Raw genomic sequence first — 21,676 nt, 5'->3', positions numbered from 1 at the left:
ATGGAATACCCTACAACAGTTGATCAAGATGTTCTGAGCAAGTGGTTTCCCCATTTTTCTTGCTTTAAAGTCGTCAACTCCGAGGAGGTGTTGTTTACTTGGTGCCTCACCTGTTACTCACTAGTAGGTGCAATGCTGAAGAGACGATTGGTGTTCACTCATTCTCAACTCGGTGGTCATAATGCTATGTGTGAGAAGTGCAAGTCTATTTCTCGCGCTGTCCGAGCTCCAACATGTCATTCCCTCTTTGCACATCTCTTACGCGACTCTTCGTTTCCTACCAACAGGTGCCATATTCGAGGAAAATGCTGTCAAAGACGATGAGATTTTCCAACTCGCCATCTCAGACCTGAGTTTAAATGATGACATCCTGCAGAGTGAGAAAATCACCCACTCTGTGAAACTTATCGAGCCTAACAACCCATTCCAGGCTGTGCAGGAAGGTAAGACGCCGTCCCAGTTCCCCAGCAGCGATGTTTCTAATTGGTCTTGGTGACTTTTCTGATGGCCTGGTGGCATCTTAAGAAGGTGGTCTTTGTCTAAATAAGTCTTGTGGGAATCCTGCATCAAGTCTGTTTTGTCTTTCTTGCCAAAAGTCAAATTTTATTGTATTACGCGTCAGAAAACAATTTAAGGGGGGCAGCGGGGAGCCAGAAGATGATGACCCAAGGGTCTGGAAGTATTAGGGGAATGTTTGCATGCAATGTTGCCAAAGCAAGGTGTCTTCTGTGGTTGAAAAGCTAGGTGGAAGCATTGAGTTGGAGCACAGCAGCATGAAGATAAGATGAGGATCTAAAAAAAGACGTTTGAAGATGATCAAATGTTGCTTCAGCACTATGCCGCTGAAAATAAGAGGAGAGTATCGCTGGCTTGCTGTGCTGCTTTGAATAATGAGTGTCGCTGACTTGTTCACTTCCACAATTGTGTTGATTTTCTTTTTTTTTTCCTTTTTTATCTATTTTTTTTGTTTTTGCTGGAGATATTTTATCCGTCTCATTTGGCTTACACATTCTGTTTGACTGTACACACACACACACACACACACACACACAAAACCTATCAGTTTTTTCATCAGGTTCTGCCAAGGTCATCCTTCTCAAACATTAAACAATGGTCCTGTTGACTGCAAAAAAAAAGTAATTAAACAACCTTCCACTAAAATGAATCATTAAGACTTTAATAGGTTCTCGGGGACCTTCAAAAGCTGTTTATGTCCCCTACTCTTCCTCACGGAGTATGGACTTTTGTCCCCTGTTGCACAACGGCCTTGATGACTCATTGCTATTCACAGTATTCCTGACAGGCACAAAAACTGATAATATGTCTCGGCTTCTGCTAAAATTATCGCACCGTCATTCAGCTCTGGCGTTAAACTGTCAGTGATATCTGGTGTTCTTATTCACGTGTTCTTTGGCGAGCCTAGTAGACGTTAACTTGATTTGCTTTAACAGCGTCCATAGTTCGTTGCATCTGTTTCCAGGTCTGGATTTGAGAAATATTTATTAAAAAGTTTGTGAATAAAAAAAAAAAAGTGAGCAGGAGCAAAAGTCACCAAAGAGTGAAAACGTTGTAATTAAGTCTAAGCTTTATGCAGCACATGGTTGTCAAAGGAAAACGGCGGCGAAAGGGAATCCTCCAGCTCATATGTGACGACATAATGTGAGAATTTACGTGTCAATTTGTCCAGTAAGGATGAGGGAGTTTGTGGGAATATTGTCTGAGATCAGTAGCTTGGAGATCTAATGAATTGGCACCTAATCTGATTTAAAACCCTTATGGTCCCCGAGTCGGCCTGAAATTTACCACAGTGTCAAATCATTATTGCTCTGGTGTGTCCCAGCCAACAAGAATAACTTACATTAATGTGCCATAGAACGAGAGACTCGCTTTTCTACACATAATTGGTCCCTGTTTTAGTCATGAAGACTTAGCACAGCAATGGAGTTGTCAAAAGTCGTATCTCGCATCACCGTATGTAAATCTGTCTGTAGCTCTCGCATCAATATTCTCACACTCAGACAGCGAGGAAAGAAGTAAGTTGCTGCCGCAGCTAATTACTGGAGGTAAATTTGCAGAAAGTTCATTTGGAGAGGGAGTTTATTGATTCATCTTACTAATACAGCCTGCAGAAATCAACAGATGGGTTGGGTTCAAAAGAGAACATAAGCAAAACAAGATGGGCAAAATTGTGCTTTGTGTTGCCTAAAATACTTTGTGCTCAAACAATTACACCCACAATCATATTAATGGACCAGCTACTGACTGTGCTAGCTAAGACGAGCCAAGACAACTCACTTGAAAGTGAGTTTGTGATTTATGTTTGGTATTTTAGGATTCTTTAGCCCTAAAATATTTTTTGCCCAAGTCTCGAGAAGAGATTCAAAGATACTGCAGAAATAAGCCGACCATAAACATGCATTGCTTGACTTATCTAACTAGCGAACACACGACAATTAAATGTAGTGGGCAACAAATTATTTGCCATTAGTTCTTTAAATTAATTAACTCAGCAGCGGTGAACGAGGGAGTTTGCACATGCTGAAGAATACATATAGCTCATGCTTATTATCCTAGCAAGGGTTTCTTTTGACATTTTTAGGGTTCAAAATCCCCAGGAGTTCTTGATAACACTTTTTATCATTGCTGTTTGCTTTTTTCTTTTTTTTTTTTTGAAAACAACTTCATTTCCATCCGGTGATTGAACATCCTTTTGTCAGCCTTGATTAGATATCATTTAACACTCTTAATTATTGTTTACAGCTCTGCCCCTGAAAATCAAATATTCACAGAAGCAAGTGCTTTGGAGGGAGAGGGGGGTAAGAAGTGTGTGTCTGCTTGTGTGTGCGTGCGTGAGGGTCTGCTTCGGTTTCCAGAGAGCATGGGGAATAATGTGGAGTCGATGATGTGAGGATCGATGGGTGGCCTCAAATTCTTGCACCAGAGGCAAGACGGGCTGGAGTGTTGAGTGACAACGGGGATAAGTTAACCTTTTTGCTATGCTCTTTTGTTCGCGGCCGTCCCACTGTGAGCAGCAGTCAGGATCTTGCTACAGAATGAAGGAGGAAGGAAGAAGGAGAGGATGGACATGAGCATGGCGGGGAGGGAGGGAGGGAGGGCTTGGAGAGTGGAGGGGAATGAGGATGAGATGTGCAGAAGTAGAAGATGCTGCATGTGAAATGAAAGTGAGCAAATTGGATTAAAGATGGGAGGAGCAAAGAGAGAAGTAAAAGAGATGAATTAGGAATGGCTTACAAAATCCACGTTTCATGGCTGCAAAATAGTTTTGCTTCGTGGCTACGATCTTCAATTCAGTTCCCTTTCTCATTCTGTTTCTGTCAACGTCACATTAGTATCATTTTTCAGCAGTAGATAATCCACCATTTACCCCTTTTAAAGTGCCAGCTATTCTCGTAGAATTGAAAATGTAGTAATTTAAAAAAAAAGGCTGAGGCAGTTCGATGTTAGGCTCATCACTGTGACAGCAGTGGCATAAAGCTTAGAGTGACTTTTATTTTTTAAGTATGGCGCAGATATTGTAGAAACCTTGATGATTTGATCTGACAACTGTTAGTCTTTTCGCAGACTCTGAACCCGACGTGATTGAGCTTGAACAAATTTTCGAAGTTGAATGGCTGAAAAATTTTATTTTATAGATATGTAAAGCTGCAATTGCAAAAAAATGTGGCAATTAAAAGTGCTACGTTCCTTCGACTTCACAATTTTGCACTACTTTATGCAAGTCTGTCACATGAAACGCCATGAAAGAGTTGATGTCTGTAATTGTAGAACAACATGGACAATTTGAAGATGCAGGCAACACCATTTATAATTGTGGCTTCAAAGATCCATCTTTTCTGTTTTTAAAATAACCAGATGACCCCAGATTACAAACAAATATATTAAAATTGGTTGCCGATGTCAGTCTGGGCAGAATCACATTGGGCTTGAAAAAGTGGTGATTAAATTTCTTAATTGGATTGAGAAATATCAAGGTAATCAGTGCAGAGTGACTAAATTGGGCTTTACCTGGCGCCTCTTTCTCGTGTTCTTCAGGCGCATCCTCCACTGAATAGATGTGGCCGAGTTCCTGTCTCGCTGGAATGGGTGACATAATCCAGACATGGAGATAAACCGTGAATGATCACGTCAAGGTCTGTCCAGACCAGACCTTGAAGCTTATAAATATGTTTTAATTAAAAATCAGGATAATAGTTTAAGAATGGCAGTCACCATTTGCACCTTTTCATCGAGTTACTGTTAAAAAATGGGAGTAAAAAAATGTTCTTTCCCATCGGTAACCCCTGTCCTCTCTGTAGATGAGATAACATATTGGATTTTTTTTGCTGCTTGCACATGGTAACATTTCGTGCAGCAAGGACAGCAGTATAATGGCATATAGGTCACCATGACAACAAGGTATTTAAATTGTAAACTAAAGTACGAATATGACAAGAGCTTTGTGATATGCATGCACAATCTAGAGCCACCACTTTTTATTTAATTTATTTTTTTTTTTTTACCTTCTTCAAAGACACCAACTCCGTCTTCTTTGTAACTCCCTGTCACCGTTTTTAACCTGGATGCATCATTCTGCTCTCCGCTGGTGCAAAAGCTTACTGAACTGCTAGGAGTATTTTAATTTTTTTTTTTTTTTTTTTAAAGAACCATTCCACCGTGCCATAAATACGACTGCAAGAAAAACCAGAATCTAAAAAAAAGATCATGAGCATAAGTGAATGAGAGGGGCGGGGTAACAAAAAAAAAAAAACAGTAGTGAGGCGGTGAGGAAAATCTGCTCGGAGTCATTGCGGTGTCATTCTTGCCCTTACTCGGCTTCTTTTGTCCTTGTGATAGTGGAACATGTATTAATGAGCGTGTCACACAGGCACCATGCACAGCAAAAACACTAACCTACTCGGTCCGCCCACGTTCTTATCTTTTGGAGATGACAGCTCAAGGCTGGCTAAATATACCGCCTAACCACACGTACTTACGCATACAGGCTCCTATTTATGGCGTATTCTTTTCCCAGATGCAGGGGATAAAAGTGTCCTTTTTTTTTTTTTTTTACATCAGCTGCAACAACTCTGAGGAATTTGGCTCTAGTGAGTATTGATGCTATCATGAGATCAGATTTTTTTTATTTTTTTTATCAGCTGCTGTCATGAGGGGGAAAAAGGAAAACATTGGATTTAAAGCGGTGGTGGGAATGATAAAATGGGCAGAACGTTTAGTCTTTAGATTCTATGTAATGATATCATCTTCTGTGAGAGCTGAGTCAAAGTCTGATAATGTGGCTTCTTAGAATGCCCCTAAAATACGACATGAAATCGAGATAATGTAATCTGCTGTAATATTACAAACAATATGTTCTTGTGAAATCTAAACTAAAAAGATTGAAATGAAGGGGGAAAAAGAGGTCTTCTTTGAGGGTTTAGCTACAACATATGTATTTCTTTCCTCAGATTGTTGACTTTTTGTACAGTTTTTTTTTTTGTATCTCTGGAGGATGTTTTTTTTTTTTTTTTTTTTTCAAGTTTCTTTGGTAATTTGCTCAGTTTTCAGTTTAGCTTCAACACTTGTTCCATTTCAGAAAATAATTTCTAGTCAGTTACCTAGTGGTGCATCTGTATTGGCCGGTCAGATTTTTAAGCACCAATCGCTTGTCATGAAATCGCACATTTCCTTTTTAACAAACTAAAACATAGCTGTTATTTGAGCACCGATGAGGGGATTCCTGCTACCACTGCCGCATGATAAATCCGATTTGAAGACTAATTTGAGAAAAGTTTACTGCACTGGGTAGATTTGCCTTGTTAGCTTGAACATTAGACAGAAAACAAACAAATATGAACCAAGATGAGGGATGTAATAAGATTTCATGGCACAAGATTTCGCAATAATAAAACCTGCTGTATATTTCTCTATCTAGTTTACCCAATTTAAATCAAGTCAAATATTGTACATACCTGTAAGTAATAAAGCAGTTGACAGAGATCATGTACGGACTGCTGCTGGTTCTAGATTACAACTCTTATTTACATGAGCATCCTGAAGAAACTTTGCCACAAACAGGAGACGGTAACAAAATATTGTACACAATGAAGTTGGCATAGGGATAAATTAAAGGACTGTTTCACAGATTTTTGTTTTGAAAGGAATCAGAACTGCACCTGCTCACTCCCTGTTCAAAATGTACAATTCTTTTGGTCAAATCTGGCAACCCCAAAATGCTTGAATTTTTTATTATTTTAAAAAAAATTTCACCTTAGTTTGAGAAACGTGAAAACAGAAATATATTGATAAATCAAACCTGGAGTGAATAATCACACACTGTTTCTTTAAAATAGTTTCTAACTTGTCAACTTTTCATTTTATTTCTTGAAACATAAACTAAAAATTGGGGATTCTCAGTTTTACAAAAAAAAACTTACATACTACCCCAGTGCTAAACATCTCTTACCAATGCATACGCATTACATGTTTAATGTTAAAATTCTTACATGCTAAAGCAAAAACTTTATAGATACCCCCTGCCTGATCCTTAAAAATCAGACCCATGACCCAAAGTGCTGCGTTTAGGCCATTATATGATCAGCCAGTGAAGCTAGAAATGGAACCGGCGAGGGAGGGCGAGTTGAAACCAATCCAATTGCTTGACATACGTTACACAGGGGCTTTAATATCTGCGCAAATGGCCTTCAATCTACTAAAAACAACCTTTGTGGCAAGGGTATTAAAATCTATTTTTGCCCCCATCCATTTTAATTTTTTAAAAGCTCCTACAGGTTTTCCTTGCATTTGAAACAAAACAGTAAAACAGGTAGAACAATGTTCCCACCCGGCTCCAGCTAAGGGCTTCCTGGACCTGCAGCATGTGGTGAATCGCTGAGTGCTCTGCCCCACTGAGTCCTCTTCCAAAGCCACGCCACCAGTGACGGACAATTTCCTCCGACCCCTGCCAAGGTAATGTCAAGGAGGATTTAATTTTTCTGCCCTTTAGACCCCTGAAAGCCAGTAGTCTTTTGAGGAGCACAGAGTGCAGTCCTCCTTCTTCTTTTTTTTTCCCCCTCTGGCTCTCTTTCTGAATCAATTTGTAATGGAAAGAAATGCTGAAATAATGGTTCCTTTGAAGGATTTGGCATGCATAATATAATCTCCTCCATCTGATCTTCTGTTTAGGACAACTCATTACTCGCTGAGCTCCGTATCTGATATAATGCTGCCCTTTCACTATTATTGTCCCAGCTAAAAGAATAATGCTGTGTAAATCTCATTAATGGATTTGTTTGTCTTTTCATGTCTCTACTAGCTCTACACACACGGAGGATGATCAGGTCATTTACCAGGCCCTGTTAATTACCCAGCTGTAGTTTTAATATGTCACAAGCTCTTCACTGGACTGCATAAAGGCTACATGGTACCTTAATCTGCTTAGTGATGTTACAGCAGAAGTGTTGCTTTTATTTAATCCGTTCACAGCGCTGCGAGTGTTTGCTCGGAATGACGGAGAGTCAGACTTTATCACTGTAAAATCTACTAAAATTTTATCTATTATGGTTCAGAACGTCTGAATAGAAATCTAGTTTTTTACTTTGCATCATATTTTGTTACACTACACCAGATTTTTTTAAGTATCTTATCAGGGTTTTTGGTGACACTTTATTTGAAGTGTTCATAAACGAACATGAAGGAGTCTTCATGAATGTTCAACACTGTTGCCATTCAGTAAATATGACATTTTTAATGTAAATTTGCATTAAAAGTTGTATTTGAAGTGCATTAAGTGTCAACTTAGCGTCATTTGGTAAATGACTTTTTTTAATGCAAGGTTGTGTTAAAACTTGCATTAAAAGCCAATTAAAAGAGTCAGCTTTGCATTAAAAGTGTCATTATCTACCGAATGACCCTTCATGACAACAGTCGTAAACATTCATGAAGCCTCCTTAATGTCTTCATGACTATTATGTCATGTTTATGACAGTGTAATGTCAGTCTTATGCACACCCCTTCAAATAAATGTTACCGGATTTTATTTTATTTTTTTGTGATTTACCAAATAACGTTTGCCCCAAACCACATGGAGCAAAACATCTGGAAGAAAAGACGCTTTGATCAGATGAGGTTGGAATTGCTGTAGGTAGATGGCACAACATCGAAATGTGGCATTGGCAGCGTCATGCTGTGCAGTTTTACTGTTTTAATATAAATATGGAGGCATTGCTGCCAAAGACTTTAGAGAGGGACAGAGGTTTTCCTAAACGTGGAGCAAGAGCTGCAATGTGGTGGTCTGGGTCAAAGCATATTTATTTGGTTTAAAGGACTCAGCCAGAGTCTGGACCTAAATCCAACTGAGATCAATTGTTTTGCCTGAACAGCTTGTTTCCAGTAAGAGAAAAATGTTTCCAAGTAGGTTCAAAACATCAACCCTTATCCACTTAATGTCAACAAAATCCCAAAGTTGACAGCAAAAGTGGCAAAGAAGTATAAATGACTCGATAAAATTGACATTTTAAACTAATGTCAGCTATAGACTTGCATAAATAAACAATTGTTTAGTTTTCATATTTAAAAAAAATGGACTTTGATATTTGATTGCAAAATTTCACATGATATTGAGTCATCCTGAAAGATCTGAGCCTCTGATTAGAGTCACATATGCCAACAATCCTGCGCATTCGCTTTATTGAGTTACGCAGCAATAAAGAATATATGATTTAAGAAGCCTGGATGGCGCACTGTTTCATTTAATACGTTTGCGCGAGAGCTCTGTTTATTGCCGAGATATATTGCTTCTCTCCCCGTTTCTCGCCGTTTATTATTGATATTGACGTTTTTTTTTTTTTGTTCTTTACAAACCTTCTGCGTTATTGTAAAGAAAACACTCTTGTTGCACAGGCTGTGCGTTTCTCCCATAACACTTGTCAGAGCAGTTCCACAGATGACACACAAGTGCGCCATTATACTAGTTACATTCACGCCATGCGACAAGGATGACTCGGGGGGGACCTTCATGATTTGCAGGCCAGTGTAATAACTACAAAAATATACATTCCTGAGGCTTTTTACTCCGATTAGCTGGAGTCAGTCATGTCTAAGCAGCTGACACACACAGAAAGAGAGGGAGAGCAGAATAAGGAAGAGAAGTGAAACATAAAGGTCAGGGCTTAAAGGCTGGATCTGTTTCGTAGGTTTTCAGCTTTTCTGCTCGGAGCTATACAGGATCTGCTGTCAGTACTTCTCTGCAGTGGAGAGACACCTCTGTGTCACTTTGTCTCATCATCTCCAACAGATGTCTCATTTTGCTTCCCTTCGACTCTCCTTGAAGGGAACTCAAATAAATGTCTAAAAAAAAAAAAAGAAAAAGAAAAAGAAGGGGTGGAAAAGACTGAAGTTTTTCCCAACCAAACATTAACTTTAGGATTAGATAATTTGTTAATTACAGGAAATGTGTAATTTGCTTTAAATGCCACTTCTGATTCGTATCACTGGATAAATTATGTGCAGGATGCTAAATGTCACCGCGCGCTGTGATTTAACAGTTAGGAAATACTATTCGGTGGCGTATTTTTTCTTTTTATTTATTTTTTGGTGAATAGAGATTCCAGTGGCATTTGAGTTAAAAGGGGTTCAAAATAATGCGCTTTGAGTTTGATTCCCAACTCAAGATGGTATCAGTTGAGGATGGAGAAGTTGAAGAGCAAACGGCGGTAATCCTTATCAGAACATTCGCTGGTGTCAATTTGTTTATATTCCTGCTTGAAACTTACCATCTTATTGGTTTTCTGCTCATTTCCCACTGTTGCAAAGTGCCTAAATGTTGTATTCTTGTATTATCTTAAATATTTATGTGAATTGCTAATGCTGTGACACTGAGTGCTTCATGACCTCCGAGCACTTGAGCTCACCCAGATACCTTTTCTCCCTCTGACTGCCAAATGATGGGATTGATTTCTTTCTTCTCCCCTCTGGTGTTTTCTGGATTGATGGCAACATTACAGAAGCAGAAGCAAACTGGCAACAGCAAATAGGTGGTAGGAGTTCGTCCTGCAATCGGACACTTAACCGGCCTTGCCTTCTGGTGGTGGTCAGAGGTCAGCGGTGCTGATTGCAAGGCCGCCTTGTTTCTTGAGCTTAAATTTTAATGAGCAACTCCTTCTGTTTACAACTGAAAACATCTGCAGGAGAGGATTGCACGCAGCACAGGAAACAAATGCATAAAAGGAATGTCATTTTCAAAATAAAAGTTGGTGTTTCAAAATAAAAGCAGAATATACACTGCATGCAGCATTCTCTGCTGCTCGAGTGCTTTTCTGCAGATGTACACGGATACCTAAAAACCCCCCCCAAAAACTCCAATAAAATATAATGTGTTGCAACAACTTTGATCAGTTGCCTAAAGCACTAGGTGAGGTTGCCAGATATGCACATTTGAATGCTTGTTTTTAGGAGGGCAGATTTCATCATAAACAAATGCTAAAACAAATGTTTCACACTTATCTGACATGAGCTTGGTTCTATCCGTCCGTCGGACTGAAGCTCATGCAGACTACCAGCCCATCAAGAAGCTTCAGAGAGTCCCCGCAGACGGCGTGAGGTCACCTCGCTGCAGTTATTCGGTTTCCCTGTTCTCTGATGCAATCAGAATTACTACATTGCTCTAATTACAGACGGTGGCAGTCGTGTTGTGCCTTTGTTAGTTTATCTATTCATTACACTCCCCATGTTGCCTCACCGGCAGACTGCTGAAGGCTGACTTCAAAGTATTTCTTGCTTTTTATGCTGCCATCTTTGATTGAGGATCCTCTGAGGGAGGAGGAGAGTGGGGGATCATTGTGTGAGGGGATGACTGATGGCCTCTGTAAGGCATTATGACTTTCTGCTTCCTAAAAAAAAAAAAAAACAAAACAAAAAAACAATGTTGGACAATATAACACTTTAAATGAGCCAAGTGCATCAAAATCCTCCCGGATGTTTGATTGTTGGTGCTCCCACGATCCATCTCGAGTCCAGGATTACAAAATGTGGCATCGGAGGAGGATATTGGGCTCATTTTACACTGTCAGCTGTTGACTTCAAAACAAACGGCCCACATGCATCCTGTCTGTGACCTGTAATTGTCGTTTGAAAGCACCTTCATTGATTTCTTCGCTTTAACAACAGCATCCAGTTTGTGACAGCCAGAAGAGCAAAAAAGAAAAAAAAAAATTGATGTTTGTCAGGACACCTGCTTAGACGCCACTCATAACTCAACAAGCCTCTTGTTACACGTCGACGCGCGACCCACGTTCTCCCCCCCCCCCTCCTCCCCCTTCGTGAAGGTCTCGCCGCCCCCATGTCTTATTCATGTCGCCGCCGTCTTTTGTGTGACAGATTTATAATGAGCTGCGGAGGACGCTGTGACAGATGTTGGTGCTTCGCCACGACCCCAGACCGCCCCAACCACCGCTGGGGTTTGGCCATCAATACCACTCTACCTGTTAGGGCAGGAGAAACTGACAGATAGTTGGGCATAAAGAAGAGGGGAGAGGGCGGAGGCGGTGGCCTGCGGTGATCCGTTCTGTAAGATCAGATTGATGCCGACGAGGCCCGCAGCCTCTGTCCATTGTGACGCTCCGCAGCCCCACACGATGGGAGCTGCATTTCTCTTTGTACGTTCCCATTATGCTTTGCTGTTGTTGGGCTTCCCAAAGTGTGCTGAGATGACACAGATGCAGCAGAGGGAGGTGGAGTGGGCGTATAAATGCAGGGAGAGGATTTGCCTGTTTGTGCATCGCGCTATGAATGCAGCGCGTGTTTGCATGGTGTAATAAGTGAGCGCCTCTGGTGCTTTCATTGATGCAGTTTGTGGGCTTGTTTGAAAATTGGTTTTTGTGGTTCTAGTGAGAGGTGCTGAAACCACTTTGGTAACGGAGAGCTCGCAACTCCCTCTTTCACTCACTTCTGACTCGCTCAGGGGGAAGTGTGCATAATTTACTACCCACCACCTGCACTATTGGCTGCAAGAAGACTTCATTCCAGGACGCAGGACAAAGAGCAGAAAATCAGCCTGGAGTAAATCCCATTAGAAGCTAAACAGGAGTCAGCCAAAAAAAAAAAAAAAAAATACAGTGCAGCTATATGCGATGATGCATTCTTTTGCAGACGCATGGAGGAGGAGGAGGTGGCGCTGAGATGTAGGGTTGGGAGGTTTAGGAGTTGAGGGATTAAAATTGGGGGCCTTGGTGAGACTAGATTCGGGGAAGAGTGAATCTGACAGTGAGGTTGATAGAAATGGCAAAAAGGCTGATAAAAAAAAAATGGACGGGGCGGTAAATTCTCATAGAGCTCAAGATGTGCAAAGCCATTTAAAACTGCAGAGTCGGCTTGCTTGCCTGCCTCATTGACAAAGTGGCGCCAACAGTTATGTAGGAGCCATTGTTTGCATTAGTGCCCACAGACCCAATTGCCAAGTTTTGGACCATCTGTCGCAAGAATCTCTCCCTGGTTTTACTCTCATGCTCTCTGTCTCTCCCGCATTGGTATGGACCTTCCATCATGCCCAGGGAGAAGGGATACCATCCAAAGATGAGGCTAAGCTAGTGTGTAAGCTCTCTCTTAGTGAAATCAAGACCCAGCTTAAACCTCTCCTGGGATCTCTCGAGTGTTCAGTGCAAATATGCAGGCATCAGTCAAAACTGGGTCAAATGTGCATGCAAATGTATGCGCGTCTAAGACTTTTACTCGAATCGGAGCAGTATAATCACTTGCTTTTGGATGATTGCTCTGTTACCTTTATTAGATTCAGCGTTAACACACCAATTTGTTTCTTATTTGCTCTTTTTCGTGCTCCTTCATGGACAATTCTTTTTCTTCCGTCTGCAGTCAATTCAGCTAAGAGCAAGCTTTCATTGCTAAAATGCTGTTGCCTGTAAATGGAGAAATGAACTTCTTTGACTAATTGGCACAATGACAAAGAGGAAAAGACGAAGATGAATAAAACATCCCACATGCTGTAGATTTGTCATTTGCTTCTAAAATTAGAACATTTTAGTTGTCTATGTCCAGTTTGCTGCTACTGGCAGACAAATCCCTCTCGGAGTATTCATATTGAATGGGTATGATGCACCCAGACACCCAGAGCTAACTTGTAATTATCATGTTTTTAATCACTGCTGGAACAAGTCTGTAAACTCCAGCGAGAGACTTTAATGGATCCACGTTTTAACCTTTTATAATCTCATTGTTCTTTAATAAGGTGGCCTCATTTTTACGGAGACGTCCCGTGTCACTGCAGCCAAAATCTGACAGCAGCAGCACACTTTAAGGCAGTTTAGACACTGTAACGGTTCACACATATTCGGCTCAACATTTATTGTCTTTAGCGCGACTTTACTCGCCACGTTTGTGCAAACAAACAAGGGGTTTGACTTCACTTCCCCTTTCCTATCTGCAGAAAAAAACATTTTAACCGAAGTGAATAAAGTAGCCAAAAATTGGACTCAAATGAGAGTAGCACTACTTTATAAAATTTTTGCTGAAATACGAAGTCATACTGAAAATTAGTTGGTAAAAAGCCTATTTTTATGGCATTAAAAAAAGATCACACAACCCTAGAAAATGCATGGTTTAGTGATGCATCTCGTATGGTTTTGCATCCTGTATTCATTGTTCTTGTGGGTTCAACATGGAATCCCTCACCCCTACACATTTACTGCCACCTTTAATTCATCTGCAATATGTTGCAAGCCAGATGTTTTGTCTCTCTGCTTGTTTTTTTTCTTTTTTTTAATGTAGAACTTTACTGAGCTTTTTAACGCGGTCCGTATCTCTAAACTAACACCTGGATTTATTTATTAATTTTTTTATTATTATTTTAGTCAGTTACAGCGTGGAAAGCAGAGGTTTTAATCATCCAGAACGACCCCCATCTTTGGGATGATTTAATAGGTTAGGAAAGATCGCATTACTCACTGAACAAGGTGGCGAGCAGAGCAGGGTTAATGTGGTGTTTGCATCACAAAAAGCTTCTTCAAACCCAAGGCAAAGAATGATTCATATCTTTATCCTGACTGTGACGGATCATCTTCATGATCTCTCGTTATGTCACCGCCGTCTTGTTTCGCGCGTTGTAACGTTTTCCGCTGTCACTTAAATTACGTCTGTCTGTACACTGAAGACACAAAGCACTGTACTGTGTACATGATTACAGCATTTGCTTCGCCCGCACAAGGGCGGATGTTATATACTTGTCGAGCAAAATCGATATCCAGCAGTTTGAGTCTTGACAGCACTTTTTTAAATGTTTTAATAGTGTCTGACCCCAATGCATCTGCTATGAGGATGTCATGCTTCCAGCTTAGCCTTCTGTGGAAGCGGAGGTCAGGAGGTACAGAGCCACTTGGAGTGCACAGGAGTCTGAGGCGGTGTAGGTTTAGTGTCTGTGGATGTGGCACCTATAAGGAACGGCATTATTTTAGCAATATAAGTGGCATAGTTATGCAGACAGTGATATAAAAAAGGTTTTGCTATTGGCGTTATGTGCAACTGTGCATCAGAAATCACATAATTGATTGAAACCGTGCACCAAGAGGTAATTTAAGGGTTCCTTATCCTGATTGATGTGACGTTATAAAGTGTGTTTGAAGAAGCAAGACAGACACAGACGCTGGCAAAGAGCAGAGCCATGGATACACATGGCAAGAAACAAACTAATTAAGAGCAGATCAGTCTTAATTTCCTCTGAAAGAAGTGATTCCCAAGTCTTCATATTTAACTGACACCTGCACTTAAGTTTTTGGGACACGTGCAGTCCGTTGCACAAACATTCACATCCCCACAGGTTTAAATTTTATTGGGGTTTCGTCTAACAGATCACAAACAAACTATTTCAGTCTTCTCAAGTGATGTTACTCAAATTGCTCAGCTAGAATTTGTGTTCAGGTCACAAGGAACTTTTAACCCTAATCCCAACCTATTACAGAATTTTAAGACGTGAAGCAAATGGATTTGAATATTTCAGAGGTTTTCACCTCCCTCATAAAGTACTTGAATTATACATCTTCCAGTCGTTTTAATGAATCCTATGTATATACAGAATGTTCCAATTCTCTTTCCAGTCCTTGAAGATAATCACTACCCCAAGCCTTATGCTGATCTGCGTTTTCTTTTGTTTTCAGATACGGAGGTAAAATAAAACCAACAATGTGGTATTTCAAGCAGTGAGATGGACTATTAGAAAAAAAAAGAAAAAAAAAAGGTTTCAGTACTCAGATGGCGTATTGTCAGACCAGTGCTTTATTTTTTTGGTTGCACATGTTAGAATATCCATATGTTTTCAGATGCATTAAAAGAAAAAGAGTATTAAAAATGTTTTCCCGCTGCCAGGTGCAACACCCACCTACTGATTTTTGAATGACAGCATGTCTGGTGTGAGACTGGTGCAGTTTTATGCTGGGAACAATCCTACGCACGCACACACACACACACACACACACACACACACACACACACACACAAATTACCCTGCAGGCAGTGAATTTCTCTGTCTTCTTTTGTTGTCTTTAGCATGTCGGAAGTATTTGTCTGAGAGAACAATAAAAAGTTTAAGTAGCATTTTAAAAAAAATAGATCAAGCCAGTTGACGAACACAACTTTAACATTTTTCTTTCACGAAAAAAATGTTAAAGACCCAAAAAAGCCTAAAAGATTTTAAGACTGAGGGATTGGCGCTGAGGGAGAGGAAGATGAAGAGTTGTGGAGGATGTGGCACTAATTCGGATCATGTCTTTATATTTTACTTTTTTTTTTTTTTCACTTTGACACCAGGCGGATGCCTGTCAAAGCAACGCCATCATTTCTGGCAGAGCTAGCTTCCTCTTAGCAACAGCAGTCCATGAAAACCGGGAAAAGGGTCTGACAAAATGAAGCATCTCCTGGTGGAATAGTTGTCCCTCGCTGTCTCGCTGCGTGATCACTCCGTTAACTCAACAAAGGCCCCTCTTTATCTGCACGCTCACGTTTGTTCCGGCACAAGCAGCATGTGGCTTTCTCTTATGGGGTCTGCATTTGCTTGGCAAGCATTCATTTCGGGTTTGTGTGTGAAAGTGAATGTGTAACACAGTAGCTTGCTTTTTTTTTTTTTTTTCCCTCCCCACCCTTGGATAGGGATGTTTGACAATTCCTCACAAAACCTATAACAAGATGTCAAGATGCGACTATGCGTCAGGCTTCCATCTCATTCCTGTATTGTGCTATAGTTTGCACTTGGGCTGTGTAATCTAATGCCCCCATCCTGCGTATTGGTTGATATGGCAACTCCTTCCTATTCGAGAAAAACAATTTTTCCCCGTCCACCTGTTGACAAGAGGGAAAAAAAACAGATTGGACACATAAGGACGGAAGTGCTGGTGGCATGAAAATGAAGTTGCAAGCAGGAGAACAAGGGTGGCATTTTAAAGCATTTGTCACAGTAGCAATAATTTCCCACCTCTCGATAACTCAGCACCTACATGATGAAACCGGTCTCTGGAGGGGGATGTTTGGAGCGTTGCTTTCGAATGTTGGTGCTTGCTTGCATGGGTTTTATATTCTGTTTGTAAAAATAACAAAACAAAACAATGGCTCTGAACCGAGCTGGGTCTCTACAGCTTAGTCAATCTCTTTACAAAATGCTCAAAGTAGCCTAACGTGATTCCACGCAGTGTATAAAAACAGAGGTTGTATCGGGGATTAGGGTTAGGAAAATTCAGTTTAAATCCCTGCCACAACAGACAACAGAGAAACGGTGAGTGCCAATGACCACTGACTTATTTTCTCTGGTTTCCTCACATCAGAGCTGGGGAAACGCATCCGTGTGAAAGTCCACTCTGTCGAATGTCTGCGGCTGGTGGGGGTTTTCTTTGCTTTCAATTGCCTCTTCTGAGACGAATGCGGGTGGGATCATTCCGCTGTGGGTTTATGTGCCGTCTTTCCGTCTCAAAACAATCCGGCGGCTCGCTCTTATAGGTTTTGCTACTCAATAGTTTTTCAAGAGCCTAACATGTCATAAGGCTGGGTCAGTTTTATGGTTGTGGGTTAGTTGAGTGGTAGCAGGCAACACTTTATTTTTTTTTCTTAAAAGTACAAACTTAAGTTAAAAATCTGATCCTATGAACACAAATATATGTTAAAGCCAAAAACCTGACAAATATTGAAAGTATAGAACATTTACAAATAATATCCCCCACTCTCATTGTTTTCATAGCGGATAAATAATTTCAGAAGCACTTTTTCACCTGTGAGGTCACGACTCCCTGAAAAACAGGAAGTGTCTGGGTTTGAAGTATCTGAGAGACGATTGATGTTTGCAGGACATTGATTGTCCTGCATTTTTAATATATATATTATATATATTAAATATATAATATAATATATATAAATATATATAAATATAAATATATATATATAAATATAAATATATATATATATATATATAATACAATATATTTTTAATATATGCATTGCAATGCATTTTTAATATAAATATGTTGAATAGATGTGTGCACACTATTGGCAATAAAGACGACAGGGTGAGGACTTTTGCTTTTACGATAATTTATTGAGGAAAATTGGCTCAGCTCTATGAAAACCAGGTGAAGAGAATGGAATAAAAAAAATATATATATATTTAGCTCAAAGATGCACAAGCAGCAGATAAAATAAGTAAATAAATAAAAAATGCACACATGGGATAACATTTTTTTATATTTCCCACATTTCTTAGTATTTGCCTGAACTGACATTGACACTTATAGCAGACTAGTTGTGTCTAACACACAGTTCTTCTATTGTGGGGCATGTCGTTTCCATGGGCACTATGCAGTAATGATGCTGGTTAAACCAGAGCAGAAAAGTCCCTCATAAATGCTGAAAAACTCTTCCTCTTTTGAAAGATTTTGTCACAAGCAGCTATTTAGGCACTTCGGTGAATTACTGGCAGATTGGGTTCATACAGAGTTTCTTTTTATTCCTTCGCAGGGCACCGGTTTGTTAGATCTTTAAGCTCCTCATACACAACATTTTTTCCTGGCCTGCTTCTGGTCACGGGATAAATTGCTATAAAAATAAATACATGTGAACTCAAACTCTGGACTACTTTCTTTTTGTGTAGCTTGTGTTGCACATCACAACATAAAAGGAAAAGGTATTAAAAAAAATTATGAATTGGGCTGTTTTAGGTTTCAAAATTTTTCCTGGGTGGCATTTTTCAACATTTTTAGTGTAGAATATCTAGTGCTGTCAGTTATGGCTTTTTTTCCCCACCCATTTAGTGATGTCCACCTTATTAGGATTAGGCCACTTTTTTGCATTTTTTTTAACAAGTTGGGTAAATTTAGTGGTGCAGTGTGTTTGTAGGCACATGTTCTGCCCCACAGAGGCTCAGTATCATCCCCTCCAATGAGGAAAAGGATTGTGGCTTTTAGGATTTTGCCTTAAATGCTGTAAATCTCAGATTAAGTGCTTCTCTGTCAAACAGGAAAGACTCTTGGAACATGTCATCAATAATTCTCGACAGCCCCTTAATGCCGATCGGTCCTAAATTTTCAGAGCCGTTGATTGATGCCAAGTCAGGTTTTAGCCATCCTAGTGAATCACAGCTGTTTTTTATCCTTCCTAATCCCACTGAGCCTATCTCATCGTCATCTTAATGTCACACAATTTGGTGACTTCTCTTTTTTTTTTTTTCTTTCATTTGAAAGTAGTTTGTTGTGGCTGCAGCTGAACTGGGTTGCACCTGGTCTTGGCAATGCTGAGCTTGAAAAGAGATTGGACGTCACATCAAAGGTGTTAGTTTTGCCCGACTCTTTCTGACCCCACTCTGGTCTGTGCTCATTATCAGTCTGGGATTGATTTTAACACAAACATCATAATGTGGTGCTACTATTAAAACTGTAGATTTTTTGCCAGAATTACTTTCGGTATTAGTAATTGAGGTTTAGAGAATTCATGCAATGATCACCGTCAATCATTTTATATATTTCCTCATATTTTTACGGACAGGTTTGGCAGTAAGTTATCTCTGTGTACTCTTTATGCTAAACGAGTCTCTTGCAACACAAGAGCAGCGAAGAGTTCGAGGCGTTCTGATCCACTAAGGCTGCTGTAGAAGAAGGTGGATTAAATTGTGTGTGTCTGAATCTGAGTCTTGCAATGAATTGTAATTGGATAAATGCTTTTGGACTAGTATGTAATTGCATTTAAACTGGAACCGTTTCCTTCTTTTTTTTGATGTCCTGCCAAAAACCTTTTGTTGTGAACTGAAACAAAAAGACATGGACACAAATTAGATTAAGGTCTTCCAACCAGTTTTGGCTCTTAGGGACATCGATGAAGGACCAAATGATTACATTTCTTTAGCCGGCTCCAGAAGATGGGTTGTTCTCTTTTATACTTACGTTTTTTTTTTTTCTTAGCCCAAATTCATGATGAAATAAATTTACAAAAATGTATAAATTTTAGTAGAAGTTGGACATTCTGGGGATTGTGGATGTGAGATGGGGGTTACAAGAGAGTTTCTATGTGAGGAAAAGGGAGACGATCTGTTTTCTTACCAGCGATAATGTGACATCTGAAAAGTACATGCTTTTCAGTCCTCTTGAAGTCGTTTCTTTTTATCTTACAGATTAAAGTCTCATCACGTTGCCTGTTGCACCTTAATTTTCCAAAGTGTCAGCATTTGCAACCAAAGTTGTATTTAAACCATATAGATATAAATATGACTACTGAATTTTGAGATAGGTGACCACTAACAGCCGAGATGAAAAAGCATATGGTGTTGCTTGCACATCTCTTTCTTAAATTTGCATCAAGTAACTGAAGCTCTGCTTAAAAAAGAGAGAAAAAAATCACATGTAAGTGAACTGGATTTTGCTGAACTGATGGAAATCACTGAGTAATATTTCCACCTTACAAGCTTTATTGTAAAGGACAAGATATAACTTGATGAGTTTGACCTTTTTAGCACAAAAAAGGGAGAGAGTGACTTTTACTCCTCATCAACAGGAGAGTGGATTAGTTGTCTGGCAGCTCCTGTGCTTATCCACATTCAGAGCACAGAATTAGCCATAGCAACCTGCCGAGGCTCCAACCTTCAATTTGCAGCTCTCTGTCGCTCTTCTGCCAAGAACAAAGCAAGCCGCTGCCACAGTCTCCATGTGGCTCGTGTGTTCATCTTTATTTTATAGGTTTTGTCTGTTGCCCAATTCATCATGGAATGAATTTCATGATTTAGATGTTGTTTTTTGGCCTATTTTTTTTCATGTCTTTCTATTTTTATTTTTTTATTCTAATATCAAGCTGCTTCTGTATTTTTCTCTGTCACCGTGCCCCTTTTTTCTCACACAAATTCATTTTATGGTTAATTTCCCTGACAGTTTGGAAAGCTTAAACCAGTTAGCAGCCTTACTGAAACGCTATGGCTCCAGCAGAATTAGATCATCACAGAAATAAAGCTGCTCCTAATTTATTTAAAACGTATTATTTCGGAATGCTGTTAGTTTTGATTATGTCTGGATTGGATAAAAAAGTCAGAAAACCCTTCCAACTAGTAGAGAGGATAAACTTCTGGTGTTATGCCATGTACGTTTCTAAAGATTATGAGTATTACACATTGAATAAATTCACAAAATAATGCTTTATGGAGAGATTTGCATACAATCAAGATAGGCATGGATATTCATAACACGATACTAAATCCAGGGTTATTGCGAAGTTTTCAAATGATTTCATTTATTAATTGAAAAATGTTATCCAAACCGACCTGGCTTGTTAGCAACACGTTGCAGTGAACTGCAGTTTGAAGTGACGAGCCTCGTTGTATCAGAGCAAACAGGCCAACTTTGCAAATTTGATGTCCAGATGCTCAGGAGGTCTTTGTTTAGTCCATGTCTACTAGAAAATTTATATTATTGATTCTGTGTTCTAAAAAATACTGAAAATGAGAGTAAATTGTGTGAGAGTTTTTTGGGGGGAAAAGTTTTGGTTTTACCCGTCAGGTAAAAGAATAAAACCTTTTTTTTTCTCAGATATTTAACTACAAATAAGTTGTTAGTTTTCTGGCACAAACCCAACTTTTACGGCACAAACACTCATTGTGTTTTTTTAATGAGACTGGCAGCAGAGGCTTCCCATGAGCTTAATGTTTGTCTGCTTTCTTCATTCCAAAACTAGTCTTGATGTCTGTTTGGTGCACGCATGTTTCAACCATGTGTCCAAGTTGTCACTCAGGAGGAAGAAAACTGGTTTGTGATTTGAAACAATCCACAAGGGAAGACTATCATAAACTGATAGTTGTTATATTAACAATGTAGCTGAGTTTTATATTTGTTTGAGCCGACATGTTGACATTAGATGAAACTCGATGCTCCAAAATGGACAATCTCAAGCTCGACAAGCAGTTGCTGCTTCTGCTTCATGTGGGAAAGTTGCATACATTTTGAAGAAAATAATAAAATCAGAGAAGCATTGGTGTCATTTAGGTGTCGATATGAAGTTTTCACACATAGGAACATTGTTCTATCAAGCATGGTGGTGGCGGTGTCATGCTGAGGGTTTGCTTCATAGTAGTTGGCACTGTTGCATTTAAGAAAATAGCTGAAAAACGACAGACTTTCAAATGCTTCAACATCAGATCAACTTGACTGGTTGAAACTTGGAG

At 39.7% G+C, this 21,676-nt stretch overlaps 1 protein-coding gene across 2 annotated transcripts in view; it reads left to right on the top strand.

Moving 5' to 3' along the window:
- Positions 1-21,676, top strand: part of LOC106945576 (glutamate receptor ionotropic, delta-1) — a 349,094-nt gene that overhangs the window by 92,087 nt on the left and 235,331 nt on the right. For both annotated transcript variants that reach the window (XM_015029358.1, XM_015029359.1), the window contains one exon: positions 288-443. In XM_015029358.1, coding sequence (XP_014884844.1) covers positions 288-443 — 156 coding nt within the window. The remainder of the gene's footprint in view (positions 1-287; positions 444-21,676) is intronic.

Source organism: Poecilia latipinna, unplaced genomic scaffold (genome assembly GCF_001443285.1).
Source record: "Poecilia latipinna isolate Pla-1442-1.1 unplaced genomic scaffold, P_latipinna-1.0 Scaffold151, whole genome shotgun sequence".
Classification (NCBI taxonomy): Eukaryota; Metazoa; Chordata; class Actinopteri; order Cyprinodontiformes; family Poeciliidae; genus Poecilia; species Poecilia latipinna.
The sequence above is the reverse complement of the archived record's forward strand: the minus strand, read 5'-3'. Positions and strand labels throughout refer to the sequence as shown.